The 13868-nt window shown below is 47.0% G+C and overlaps 1 protein-coding gene across 7 annotated transcripts in view; it reads right to left on the minus strand.

The window, feature by feature from the left end:
• Window positions 1-13868, minus strand: part of ARHGAP40 (Rho GTPase activating protein 40) — a 37122-nt gene that overhangs the window by 16908 nt on the left and 6346 nt on the right. For 3 of the 7 annotated variants that reach the window (XM_038159210.1, XM_038159211.1, XM_038159209.1), the window contains exon 1: window positions 7701-8113. The exons of 2 other annotated variants lie outside the window; for them this stretch is intronic. In XM_038159210.1, coding sequence (XP_038015138.1) covers window positions 7701-7810 — 110 coding nt within the window. In that variant the 5' untranslated portion in view covers window positions 7811-8113. Of the gene's footprint in view, window positions 1-3796; window positions 7593-7631; window positions 7653-7700; window positions 8114-13868 lie in introns of those variants that run through there. 2 more of the 7 variants (XM_038159212.1, XM_038159216.1) reach the window with 2 other exon arrangements.

Here is a 13868-nt window from a genome sequence, read left to right on the forward strand (position 1 = left end):
AAAGACTTACTTGAGCTATTCTGCCACCCAGCAGGCAATCTGCTTTCCTATTTCTGGATACCCAAATAACACTCAAGATACCAATTTATAGCCTGGTGGAGAACTTAAATAGTCAATCAAAGACTTATTTTTTACCTGCAAACTTCGTGTCCAACTCTCTCAGTTCCATTGCAGCTCCTACCTCAATTTATTTTTTCCCTTTTCAACTTTTTACTTCTATCTTTGCCCAATAAGAGTTACAAAGTTAGATTGCATCCCTCACCTTGAGTTTTCATCTTTAGTACTCCCCTCCATTTCCTCACATTTGCTGACAATCATCTCATAAGATTTAAACAAAGACACCTTGCTAGCATAAAAAGAAAACACTTCAACACCTTGCTAGGATTCTATTATGAACCAGTCAACAGAACTCATCCCTTGCAACATGAAGCTAAGTGGAAGGAGGAATTCAGATCATTTTGAGGGAGTTGGTTTTGGCCATATGAGGAACACTGGAAGACAAACTTGCACTGAAGAAGTCTCGCAGTGCACAACACTCAGGAACCATCTTACAAGCTCTCCTAACTGCTCTACTGCAGGCTTGCAGCAGGCACAAAACAACTCTTCTTGCCTTAAGTTACTGCCCTATATCCCTGTGGGATCTAGGTTATACAGATTAAAGCTGCTCCGAAATGCACCTTTCCTTTGTGTTCAGCTTGGTTTGGAGCTGGCTCAAAATGCCCCAGAAATCTCCAGGGACCAACACCCAAACAGAATTGAGGTTTGCAGCTCCAGCAGAACCTGCCCCAGACCTGACCAGCAGCTTGCACCCGGCAGATGTGCTCTGTGTCACCCGTGTCACCCACGGCTGTGACAATTCCTTCCCCATGCCTGCCTGGAAAAAACAATGCAATTTTAAGCTAACATAAATAAAATCTTCAGCTCTTTCCAAAGGGTGGCTCTTGACTTAGATCTTCTGCATGACTTACCCAGACACCAGGCTCTGAACGCCAGTTTCAGCCCAGGAGATGTTATTCCAACATTGGAGCATTATTTATGTAAGGCATTAGGCCATATTCCTGCAGCACACCCGAGAAGGGTCACAGTAAAGTCCTCACAGCCCAGGTTTCAGGCTATGCCCTTGCCAGCAGCTGGTTTTGGTCTACCTTCAGTCCATATCACAGAGCTCTGGGGCCAGGACAGAGTTTTGCCAAACAGGGAACTGCTGCACCCCATCCCATCCTGACTGTGCTTCTCACCTTGCACATTTACCTGGCTTCCTTCTGCAGCTGGAATACAGATGTTCTTGGACTGCTTGCACCAAAAACCCACCAGTCACACAATAAACCTACTCTAGGAAAGCCACAGCTTAGCTACTTTTGTGTCAGACAGAAGCCATCCTAACTTTTTCCCCTCAGCTGGCCCGTTTACTGATGCACTGGACTTCGTTTCAGCGAGCTGCAGGATGCTGATATCACACAGCAGCTCTGCAGAGGGGCAGCAGGATCCAAAGCCCAGCTCTACCAGTGTTAAACCAGAGCTGTGACTCCTGTCTCAAAGGAAAACAAAAATCAGACCTTTCCATTTAGAAAAGGTTTTATTTTCTGGTCTAAATTACTTTTTCTTTTTTTCTTGAACTCAGTGCACAGTGCTTTGCAGATCCAGCTGCCCAGGTGGAAGGCTAATTTTAGACTCAGTGCACCTAAAAGATTGTTCTTCCTCATTGCATACCCGAGTCAACTGGAGGGCAGCCTGTGACGTGCAAGCACAGCAACAGCTGAGATGGAAAGCAGAGATTGTTGGCTTAAAATGTTAATGGCTCGGTGCAACTGGGCAAAGAGGAGGTGGAATAATCAAGTTCACTCCATTGCACTGTCAACCTAGCAAAAAGCATCAGATCATGAAGCTTTAAAAATTAACCCAACAAAAAGGAGACTGGCAGAAAGATCTTGTTAAGGACAGCCACACAGGGAGGGCTCTGTGGAAAGACTGAGCATTTTAATCCAGCCTTCTCCTCTTGTTAAGAGCCCAGCCAGATTTAACCAGGCTCGAGATTCACCTGGCACCTTCAGCCTAAGCCTGACTTCACAGCATTAATAGCACAGCTGTGAGAAATTAGGCTGGCACAGACCTTCCAGTTTATTTTGTTCCCTCTCCATGCCCCCTCCACGAGGATCCCTGGAAGCCCTGCGTGCCTGGCTCACTGCTGGGGGCTCACTGACCCTGGGCTGCAAAACGCAGCCCCAGAGGAGTTTTTGATCTGTTCCTAGATACTGTCAACACACTGCAAATATGTTGCAAACACTCATGTAATTCTTCACCCTCTTGAATACCAAGCTACAATAAACACTGTTGCTATGTTCACTCCAGGCTTGAATCACTCCCATGAGAGAGTTTCTCAAAGGAACCAGAGCTGCTTGGGCTTCTTTTCTGCTTGCTCAACATCCCTCCCTCATTGAAATACCTCTCTAGCAGATGAATAAATAAAAAGGTTCCTTCTCAAGCATTTCAAACAGACCAGGAGGCAACAAGTGCAAGCCAAGAAAATGGAATTCCTTTAAGTTTCTGCTTCCAGAAAACTAAGAGGAGAAAAAGGCAACAAGAACAGAAGAATTCAGGCAGACAAGGCAGTCCCGCCACACAAGCAGCACCCAGTCTTTAAAGACATTTCCAAAGGTCTGGAGCAAGCACAAAGGCACACATGGAACAAAGAAAGAGACAGAAAGTCTGAATGAGCCTCAAGAGCAGCTTTGGAGCAGCACACTAAGGCACAGCATCATTCACAAAAACCCAGACCATGAGCATGGAACACAAGCATCTTGCAAGGAAAAAAAAAAAAAAAAGAGACTAGCCTATCAACTGGTTGCAGTAATTTGACAGATAAAGACCCTTGTTCAGGGAACAAAATTGCATCGTCAGACCATGCACGTCCTACCTGCTTTTAATTTACTTCAAGGACAAAAACAACTCATGAGCACAAAAGCAAAAACTTGAAACAAACAACCAAAAGGTCCATGCAGGCTCTCCTCATGTTGCTTCCAGGTTCTTCCCCTAAGCAAGCAGTTTAAACCTAAATAATGAAATGTGTAGTTAATTCTGAAGAGAAAAAAGTCACCTAAAGATCAGCACATCAAAGTTCATAACATACTCGGTTTTCTTGTTTAAAATCATGTAGTGGGATAAGGCACCCAGGGATAACAGACAGGAGTATTTGAAAAACTGAGAAAATCCTGAAGTGGGAACTCACATGTATATCTTCTAAAAAAAAACAAAACAAAACAACAAAACCCCATAGATATAGCTGTAGCTATTTTGCTTACTGGAGGCTTAAACCTCAGTCTATCAAAATTATCAATGCAAATATAAATACAGGCTCCTGCTCCTGTATGGAAGAAGTCAATCTACTCGTTATCAAACCCTTACAAGAAATACACATGATCACTATTTCATTCAGACACACAGAACTACACAAAACTCTATTTCTACCTCAGAGGGCAATTTTGTGCAGGAGATGCCTCATGAACAAAAATTCCACAACTTTTCTACTAAAGGTCTGAACCAGAAGAAAGCCCTACTGCAAATCTTTCAAGCCTGGCTTAGTTACCCTCAAAATACCCCAAATTTTGTACATGAACACCACTACCAATTCCTCCCTTCTCCCCACACCAATATGCAGAAAAGAACTACTAAGGCTAACTCTTGGGAGAAAGCACATGGCTGGTTCAGATTCCTCAGCCCAGGCCATAAAAGCAAAGAGAGGCTAATTATCAAATTACTGTAGTGGCAATGAGCAGTAACTTACCCAACAGACTCTTACCATGCTTTCCTTTCCCCGGCTTAACTCAACCAAAGCAGCTAGAGCCAGAATTAAAGCAATTTTAGCACTAGTCTGCCACTGCTGATGTAGCTCTGCATACCTCTGCCCAGAGATTTGCTCACATATTTAGTAGTTTCACCGAGAGTATCCCCTGTGAGAAGTCACAGAGCTTTTAGCCCAGGCTATTTTATCCAGCACTGCTGCCAACCCCCACTTATGTCCCCATTAAGGCATTTTATCAAGGACTTTGCCCACGTGGGATGGCACAGTTGAAGGTCTGTCTCTGCAGCACCAGGGAGAATCGCTAAGATGGCAGTGCCACAATTTGCTAATAAGATTACAGCTTGTTTTCAGTAACACAGCAATCAGCTCATCAAGATCTTCCATTATGCAAGCAGCTCAGGGAGCAGCGTCATTTCGGGTTGTTTTGAAGAAGCCTGTTCTGCAAGTGATAAAGAGGACATGCCAGATCGTGCTCTGTGTGTGCAGCAATGCCCAAAGCTGCAGCTTTGCCCCAGTGCAGCAGCAAGAAGGCACAGCCTCACCTCCTGCCCTGACTTTCTCAGACACAGCAGAAAAAGCAAACAGCAGTCCTTTGCCCAGGGCTGTGTGGAGTGGAAGATGTGAATCCTGAGGCTTGTGTGCATCCCGCTGCTTCAGCCTAGCACCTCCAGTGTTTTCTATGCTGGACAAACTCCAGAGGGTGGTGGAACGCAGGCACAGAGAAGCTGTGGATGTCCCATCCCTGGAAGTGTTTGGAGCAACCTGACCTGATCACGGGCATGCCTTCCCATGGATCAGTTTAGAACTTTGTGACCTTTAGGGTCCCTTCCAACCCAAACCATTCTATGATTCTGTTACCTCTGCCACAGCTTTGGATGTCAACTAAAGCACAGGTTGTAACTTTCCTGACAAAAAGTGTCTCTATCAAAGTATTTAAGGGCAAAGAAACTCCATCTCTACTTTCTTGTCTCAGGCCTTCATCTGGAATCGATTTGTCTCTACTCCATCTAGTAAGGGGCTAAATAAGCAAGCTAAGGAATAGGGAAAGTTGCCTTTAATTACAGATCTGCCTAGAGGCATCTCTGCCTGAAACTGAGAGCAGAACAAGAACAGGATTGATAACGCCATGCAGATACAGCCAAATTAAAAATATTCAAAGCCATCTTTAGCTTAGACTATTAGCTGTGTGTCTGTCCCACCATGCTAGGGCTTGTTTTGGCCTCAGAAGACACAACCCATCCTCCCTGTGCATGGCTTTGTGTTTGACTGTAAGGTCACCGTGGACCAGCCTGTTGTTCACTTTCCCTGCATTAGCAGGGTAAGCCAAACAGGAAAGGGCTTCCATCCAAAGGGAAATCCTGCTGGGAGAAAGGGCTACCTGGCCAAAACAAATCTTTAGTAGTACTGGGATCTTTAATGTGATTGTGAATTGATGAAGCTGATCTACAAGATGATTAGATGTCAGCCATTAATTAAAAGGTGGTATTCCTAACCCTATTTCCATCTCCACTGAATCCATGTCCATTTAAACACACCAGCAGCTTTGTTCATCCAGTTCCCACAAGGACCTGCTCTGCCATTCCAATTCCACCTGTCAATATGGCACCAGGATCCCAAACCCCTCAGCCCAGCTGGCATGGGGCTACAAACCCCACAGCCCAGTAGCTCCCACAGCTTGTCCTCACCCACTCCCCTCTCCCACGCAGAAGATGCCCCAGGCTGAGCCTGTGCGCAGGAGTGCCACGAGGAAAGCAGCAGGCAGGGAACCACTGCCCTTTGGCAGGGAACCACTGCCCTTTGGTGACTTTGCTGTCACAGCCCCGAGCACACGCTGCCAGGGATCCTGCTGAGGCCAATGAGTCAACGCCTCCCAGCCACTGCACACATCCTCAGAGCACGCTGCCGTTACACCAGCCGAGGCACCTTTACTGCCACCACTGCTGGCACTTCAGCCTGTGCACACCTCAGACACTCAGCTGAGGGACCAAGGGCTGAGGGACCACTTGGCTCCCAGAGGAAAGGCTGCCAGCTGTTTGAATCCATTATGAAAAGGCTCTGAACTTATTTCTTGTGTGATCTTTCATTATTGCCTTTGCCTTTTACTGAAGCAGGTTCACACATACTAAACACTTGTCCTACAGCTTCCCAAATGTTGATCTTGGAGTAAATCAGGGGGATAGAACTCACCCTTATTTCTTCTTGTAGCCCATTCTACCAGCTCTACCTGCATTAGAGCACAGAATGAGTAACTGCAAGTTGTTGCTCAGCTGCATGAGAACAGCCCAGGGATGTTGGAGAGGTCACAAGAGTGACGTGCTGACCAGCACAGGGGAAGGAGGGGTGGAGAGGTGTGCTGGAACCCAGCTATGCTTCACTCACGAGAGCTTTAGGGATGCAGGAAGACAGGGAGGAGTCATCAACTCCTCGCTTGGATTTCTCAGGGCAGAGTTATTACACAAAGTGCTTGGCTGTTACCCTGCCATGAAAGGCCCTTGGCTGGGATTAATAACCAATTCTGCTACTGGAGTGTCACCAGCCAGCCCAGGGCCACCAGCCCTGCCTGTGAGCAGCCTCAGGTCCCACGAGCTTTACAGCACCGAGAGGAAGAGGAGGAGGGAAGCAGACCTGGCTCAGCAATGGCTTTTGCTCAGTGCTGTTTTGGAACCATGGCAGCACCACCAGCCCCTTGCAAGCCAGCAGGAACCTCACTGGGAACTCAACCAGCACGTCAGAGTTGCTGATCAAAAATAAACACTGATTACGGTCAACTAATGAGAAGCAGGCTGGCATATCCTTGCCCTATTGGACAGGTAAGTTTTAGGTCAATCCTAGGCAAGAGGCTTAGCTACACATAAACACACAGACACCTCACCTGTGGTGAGTCCTGAGTGAGCAGGTGGGAAGTGCCTTTTGGCCAGAGTTCAATGTTTTGGGCAAAGCTGGTGAGCAAGTTTGAGGTTCCTGCTGTAGCACCTCCTCAGAGCTGACCACAGAGGTGTTCTGGCACCAGCACAGACACTGGAACTCAACTAACTTGTTTGGCAAAAGCCTTAAGTTGTTAACAAATATTTTGATTTTATCAAAGAAAGCCTGCAACACTGAAGGTTCTAATCTCGTTCTTTTCCACGTGGGTAATTTTAAAGTAATTTACTATATCATTTCTGTGTCAGTCCCCCTACAATTATTATTAATTGTTTTTCACAACTCAAATTTTGCCTGGGTCTTCTAAAGAGTTTCTGTCTCGCTTTGAATGCACAGTGTCATCAAATTAGACTGGAAAAAATGAGAGCTCAGACAGACACATGAAAATGTGAGCTGTGATTAGAAGAAAAATCACTGTAAGTACATTCATCCAAAATCAACAGATTCTGATCACTAAAGCAAGGAAGCATACTAAAACTCAATGCAAACTTCTCAACTGATGCAAATCCACCTTAGATTAGTTCTTAACTCATATAATATCCAGTAAGCACACAAGCAGAACAGTGTTTGTCAAGCAAAGCAGTTCAAATTTCAGTTCTATCCTCCACTACTTGCACCATAAATCAGCAGTTCTTACATCCACAAACCCCCGGAGAGCCGGCAGACCCCAAGGCAGGTTACACTGGGTCACAAGGAAGCATTTCAGCCCCTCAGGTCCCACTTCCCCAGCTTGCTGCACGCAGCCCAGAGTGAGCACAGAGAAAAGAACAGGGATTTTCGTCAGCTTAGTACGAGGAAAAAGAAAGGGAATTTCCACGGGTTTCATTTCAGGATCAGGGCGCTCAAAGCGCTATTTTAAGAGCGCACAATAGCCTGCTCACCTCTTGAAATTCCCCTTGCTTCCACCTACCCCATCCCAGGGGCTGCCTTGGCCCCGTGAGCAGCCGGGACCACTCCCGTGCCAGGGAACGCTCCGTACCTGCTGAGCAGCTGGGCACAGCTGGCTGCCCGCACAGGTGCCAGCACCCCCCGGGGCCTGCCCGTGCCACCCCTGGCCATCCCGGAGCCACACGTGCCGCGCTCGTCCATGTCCAGCCGGGAGGAGGGCGCCGGTCAGTCCATCCGTGCTGAGCACACGCTGCTGGCCGCCGAGAGCTGCTCCTGGTCACTCACCGGGTGACACGGGAGCATCCTCTGCTCCCTCCCTGTGTCCCCCCCGTCCCGGCGGGAGTGACAGTAAATCCGGCTGAGCTCTCGAGCGGCGCTGCCCGAGGCGGAGCCACCCACGCGTGGGACACAGGGGACAGCCCACAGGCAGCGCCCGGCGCTCCGAGAGCAGAAAATAGCAGCGAGCTCTTCCCGAGGCCGGGCTGCAGCTCGGGCTTGCTAAACATTAACGTGAGCCCCAGCCCACGCGAAATGGGAACTCTCAAACAGCCTAGGAGGAGGAGGAGTCAAGCAGCCTGTTCGCTCCTTAGCGTTGGACTTGAAGAGAACATCAAGAAAAGAACAAAATATCTGCCCGGGGACGTGGGGAGGGCAGGGGAAAAAAAACCAAAAAAAAAAAAAAACCAAACAAAAGCCTATTAAAAAAGCAATTCAGCATTTCTTGTCATAGTTGATCAGTGAGTAAACACCAGCTGGATGTAAGACACTGGTGTTGAAAGAGCAGTGGAGACTCGTAACACCCACAGAGAATATTCTGCAAGATCCAGATTATTCTGTAAAAATCTCATCCACAAGCAATGCACAAGTGAGCAAAGGGTTAAAGCAATCGGATGCCCTGTAGCCGTTCCTGACAGGTTTTGCTCTTCCCTTGTTATTCTCTCCAAGGTGTTTCAGTAACTCTCCTTTCTTCTAGCATTTTTTATTCAGAATCCCGAAGTGAAAGGAATGAGTAACTTATTTCAGTTTTTTTGTGAAGGCACATAAAGCTCATCCCGAGCAAGTAACAATCCCACTCTGTGTTTGCCATATTCCCAGTAAGGCTGGGTCTACAGCTCAGCCTGCTTTGCCTCCAACAGCTGAAAGGGCAGCAGCAGCTAATTTAGAGACAATCCCTGGTCATAAAAGAGCCCATCTTGGTTTTGTTCCTGCTAACACAGCTGTTTTCCCAGCCACTGCTGGAGCTCACCCTGCTGCTGAAGGAACGCTGCCTCACTCCCCAGCTTCACACCCAGCTGGCACTGGGAAGGTTCTTGGTCTGGGATATTTACACTAACCATGCAAAAGTATTCATGGGAATTTCCTCTCTTTTCCTCCTTACCCACAATTCCTGTAAAATTTATTCCTCCACCCTTAATTCAAACCTCAGGTTTATCCACATAGCTCCTCCCACACCAGCCCCGAAGATCAACCACAGAAGTGCCTGCTTGTGGAGTTCCATTCCAACCAAAACCCAGAGACCCCAGCTTTCACAGCAGCACAGACTCACACACAGGCAGGCAGCACAGAATGGGCTGGAAGGGACCTTCAGGACCACCCAGTGCCACTCCTGCCCTGGGCAGGGACACCTTCCACTCTCCCAGGGTGCTCCCAGCCCTGTCCAGCCTGGCCTTGGACACTTCCAGGGATCCAGGGGCAGCCACAGCTTCCCTGGGCACCCTGTGCCAGGGCCTGCCCACCCTCACAGGGAAGGATTCCTTCCTACTATCCATCACAAAAATTCACCCACTTATGAAAATTGTAGGAACACACAGAAAGCAAATTAAAGATTTTTCATCCTTTTTTGCAGCTACAAAGACTGCAGTTGCTGCAGAAGTGCCACCATCATGTGAGACCACAAACACTGCTCAGGATGTGAGACATGGGAGGGGAGAGCAAGGAGGGATGGCAACAGAAACATCTGCAAGAGAAGATGTGGCTGCTCTTTGCTTTCTGTTTTTACAAAATTTGAAAAGCATTTTGTTCTCCCCAGGGAACACTCAGCTTTTCCAAACCACTCCTCACCGAGCACACCTTGCCCTGAAACAAGGGGTTGGGTTTCAGGCCATTCCCTCCCCTGGACATAAAATCACCTCTAACCTGCCAGCGCTGCAAATAGATGGGCATCACAGCCCATAACTTTATTTCTTTTGTCCCTCAGTGGTGTCCCTTGTCATTAAATGTCTTTTAATAACTCCAGCAGCCAGCTGATCATCCTTTTTAATGGGTCAATTTACAGACAGAGCCTGCCAGACTCTCGTCCCAGGCAGTTTCATCCTCAGGTTTCTCATGCAGTAGTAATAACTCAGCCAGGCTTGTTGCACAACTGAGCAAATTTAAAGCATCCAGATGAAGACAGAATTCTTTAAGAGTACGTTCAGCTTTGATTACTCACACAAAGAGTACACAAGCACTGCTGAAACTTTCTGATCTCCCTGGATAATAACAGCTGCACTACAGCCTTTCACATCTCCACTCCTGTCTGGCCTTCAGTTATTCATGGCATTTGAGAGGAGTAATCAGTAAGTTTATCTCCTAGATTGTGCTTGTGAGAAAAAAGGTGGAGGAATAGAGGCCAGCTGAGTCTGCTTTTTCAGAGTGAATCAGGATAAATATTCCATCTCTGGTTTTGAGTTCTCCAGCATGTTTCATGCTCCAGGACAGTCTTCCTGGCATCATTAGAGATGAGACAAGCTCACTAGGATAAGATTATCTGGATCACAGGAGCTGAATCTTACTCAAATATGGAGACAAAGAGACATATGATGCTCTCAGCAGCCAATTAGTTCAAATGAATCACGGGAACAGACCCAGTGCTGCAACCGTCACCACTTTAGTGCACAAGTTATTTCTGAAGGCATCCACACATCCTGCCAAGCTGACATGACTTGGCCTGACTTTTTCAGGATCAAAAGGAGATGGGAAAACATCTGACATGCTTTTGGATACTCAGGAATATCAGCAGACCTAAAGACTGGAGGAACTCTGCAGTGTGGGAAAGCTGCCTCTGCATGGAGCCTGGCAGAGCTGGGCATCAGAGGCTTCAGGTCAGCTGGAATAAAACATCCATGGGCTGTATTGCATGATCTCATGACAGCATTACATTTTTCAAGCACCCCAAAATTAGTATGTTACCCTGAAAAATGAATGCAAGTGACACACTGCAATCTGGAGTAGGAAAACAACTTCTTCAATTCTTTTTTTCTCAGGTTTATTTTGAGGGTACATAGCATTAGGAAAAGCTGAAAATCATTTATCCACGCTCAATCCACCACATAAGAAAATCCTCAAGTGGTGCTAGCTATCCCTCACACAGACTCGGTGAGATTAAGAGATTATTCCAGTTTCTGGAGTCACTAAATCAGTGGGATTATCCAAGCCCCAGCTTGCTCCCAGTCTGGCAGGCAGCAGCAGCCAGGCTGTGGCCTGGGGCACAGAGTGAGCTGCAGTCAGGTCTGGGTAAGGCAGCAGCTCCCAGCAGCTGGGCTTGCCACACATCTGGTTCTGCTCTGCCTGACCTGGGAGAGAAAACCAGCACCTCACAGGAAAAGAGCTGCCAAGAAACACTCAGGCCCTACAGAGCGTTTCCACTCACAACTTCACTGCAGGAGACAAGAGCTAATCTGTCATCCTGCTGGGAGGATGCCCAGGGAGCTGGAGGATCAATAATCAATATCAATAAATATCAGTATCTCCAGCTGCCTACCCTGTTTGAAAATGTGCTGCCTTGGGAGAATGAGGGAAGTTGGGGTAGGGGAAAAAAAAAAAAAAATCATACTCTCTTTAGACACAGATGTATATTCAGATAAGTCAACTGTAAAGTTGCTTAAACCTAATTACTACTGTAAATGTAATTTAAATCACCCAAAACATTTCCACTGCTCAAGGAAGAGCTGCAACAATAGGAGGAAGCACTAAGACAGGAGCTATTCTTAACACTCAAAAACATTTATTCTGATGAATAACCAAGACTTACTTATTAATGTAAATTGAATATGCCTCTGCCTCCTGGGCACTGAAGGCTGTGTAAAATTAGAAGCCTTAGCGGGTTTCAGAGGATGACCTCGTTTACCTCCCTGCTCAAACACGTGCCTGGTACCAAGAAGGGGCTGTGCCTCACAGGAAAATCTCTCTCTCGGTGGACACTGAAGGCAGAAAGCAGTCGCAGGCACCGGAGTAATGACCAGCAAGCTGCTTGTTCACTTCCTCCGAGCACAGGGACACATTATCCCTGCAGCCAGGTGACAAGGGCCACACATCACTCTGGAGGAGAGGCAGGTGGGACAGTGAGCAGCAGCCAGTCCCCTCTCCAGGTGCCGTGAGTGACCAGCACCTCGTGCCAGCCCAGCTCACACAGGGATTCTCTGACTCCACTCTGCACAGCTCATGCTCAGCACCACCTCCACAGAGCACTTTGAACACCCTTCATTTTCACACAAGAAGAATATGCAAAAGCTCCATTTCCCAAGCTCACACCCCAGCTGATTTCACAAACCTCATTTTGATTTTTGCACGTTGGACTTTTCCCTTCTGGGAAAGGGATGGGGCTATGGAGCAACAAATAGAAAGAGTGGCAGAAATGGACTTTCTTTCTGGGGTGCCCCAGTTCTCAGCCCAAAGATGTGATCGATTAGCTTGTCATCTTGTTTATTTCCTGCAGCATAATCACAGCAGGGGAAGGGCTCTCTGGGCTGAACTCACCATGAGTCAGTTTGCGGGCATCCCGCAGGAGCTGCTGCCCAAAGAATGCCAAACATCCACTCCTGGGAGCAGTCATGCCCATGGCACAGCCCCACAATCAGTGCAGCTACCAAGGTTATGAGACAGCTCAACAATAGCTGCTGATAAGCTGGGGTTTTAGCAAGGATGCTAAGAGAAGGGGAGGAGAAAAGGAGGAGTGACCTGATCAGAATTCCACAACTAAGCTTTTTGTTAAGATTAAAAGTGAAACACCTGAGCACGGACTAAGTATAAATAGAGTTTTCAAAGCAATGTTTCATTTAGGAGGTTTTCTTGTTTGTTTTGACAGATTTTGGAATATTATGGCTTTTATAATCGCCTCATAAATTTTTATATTGGGTCAGACTAGCTGAAACTACTTCAGAAATTAGGCTGGACGCCCCTTTCCCTCCCCCCTTACTGAAGCTTATCTTGTGGGATGATTACATTAAAACCTAAATCCACTCACCTAAATACTCAAAGATTCAGAGAAAAATAATTGCCAAATAGATCCCCACACACACTGTTATAGGGAGTTTACTTGGGAATGAAATGCTGCTGTGCCCATTTGTGGGTAAATCCACCAGATTCCAAGTAGGGGAACAGGACACCCCCCTCTCCAGGGGAGCTGCATTTTCCCAGATCCTGATTGCTCCATCAGTTATTTCCAAAACAAAAAGAAGATTTAATACAGTCAAGTAGCAGAAGCTCTTATTTAGCAGCCAGGCAATTGTAAGTGCCAATTATTCCACTCACAAGCAACAGTTTTGTTGTACTCCAAAGTGCCATCACTTATCCTAACAGGCTTCTGTTCCACTTTGTCATCTCTTCAGCTGTAACAGGTCTGTCAGGAAGAATCCAAACTTCTCTGTGTGGAGAGAGATTACAAGTGGCCTGTAATTTATATTTATGGGCATTCTCATTTGTCCTCGAGAAGAGAGCTGGACTGCTGTTTAAAGGCTCAGAAGTGAAAAAAAAGTCAGCATCCACTATTTTTGCTCTGCTGGCGCCTGGCTCTGAAGTCACCACTCAGAGCTTGTCTGTACTGGTTTCGTCTATAAACGATGCAACAGCTGGAACAAAACTGGTTGAGATGCTGGACCTGATTGCACAATTCAGCTCACAGCTCTCACAGAGCTATTTGTAGTCAAGAGCCTGTTAACTCATTAGAAGAGGGCTTGTTTTTCCAAAATTTTAATGACGAAGTTTAATTACGCCAGTCTTTACAAAAACCAGGACTGGAAGATGTCAGACACGATCTAGGTTTGGCCAGTGAGGGGATGGAGGAGCTTGCTACAGACAGTCCCAAACAGCTTTGTGGTGCAGGATTTACAGGAAGAGCTGAGGGCAGCTGAGGCTGGTGGTGTAGGATCATCTCAAAGGTCAGTCAGGGATTAGAGCAGTGTCTATAAATCCCCACGTGCTGTTTGCTGTGTAAAACCCTCTGCTCTAACTGGAGGGCCAGAGAGGAGATGGGACACAAAGTCTCAAGCATCAGTGTCAA

The sequence above is a fragment of the Motacilla alba genome, chromosome 20 (genome assembly GCF_015832195.1).
Source record: "Motacilla alba alba isolate MOTALB_02 chromosome 20, Motacilla_alba_V1.0_pri, whole genome shotgun sequence".
Taxonomy (NCBI): domain Eukaryota; kingdom Metazoa; phylum Chordata; class Aves; order Passeriformes; family Motacillidae; genus Motacilla; species Motacilla alba.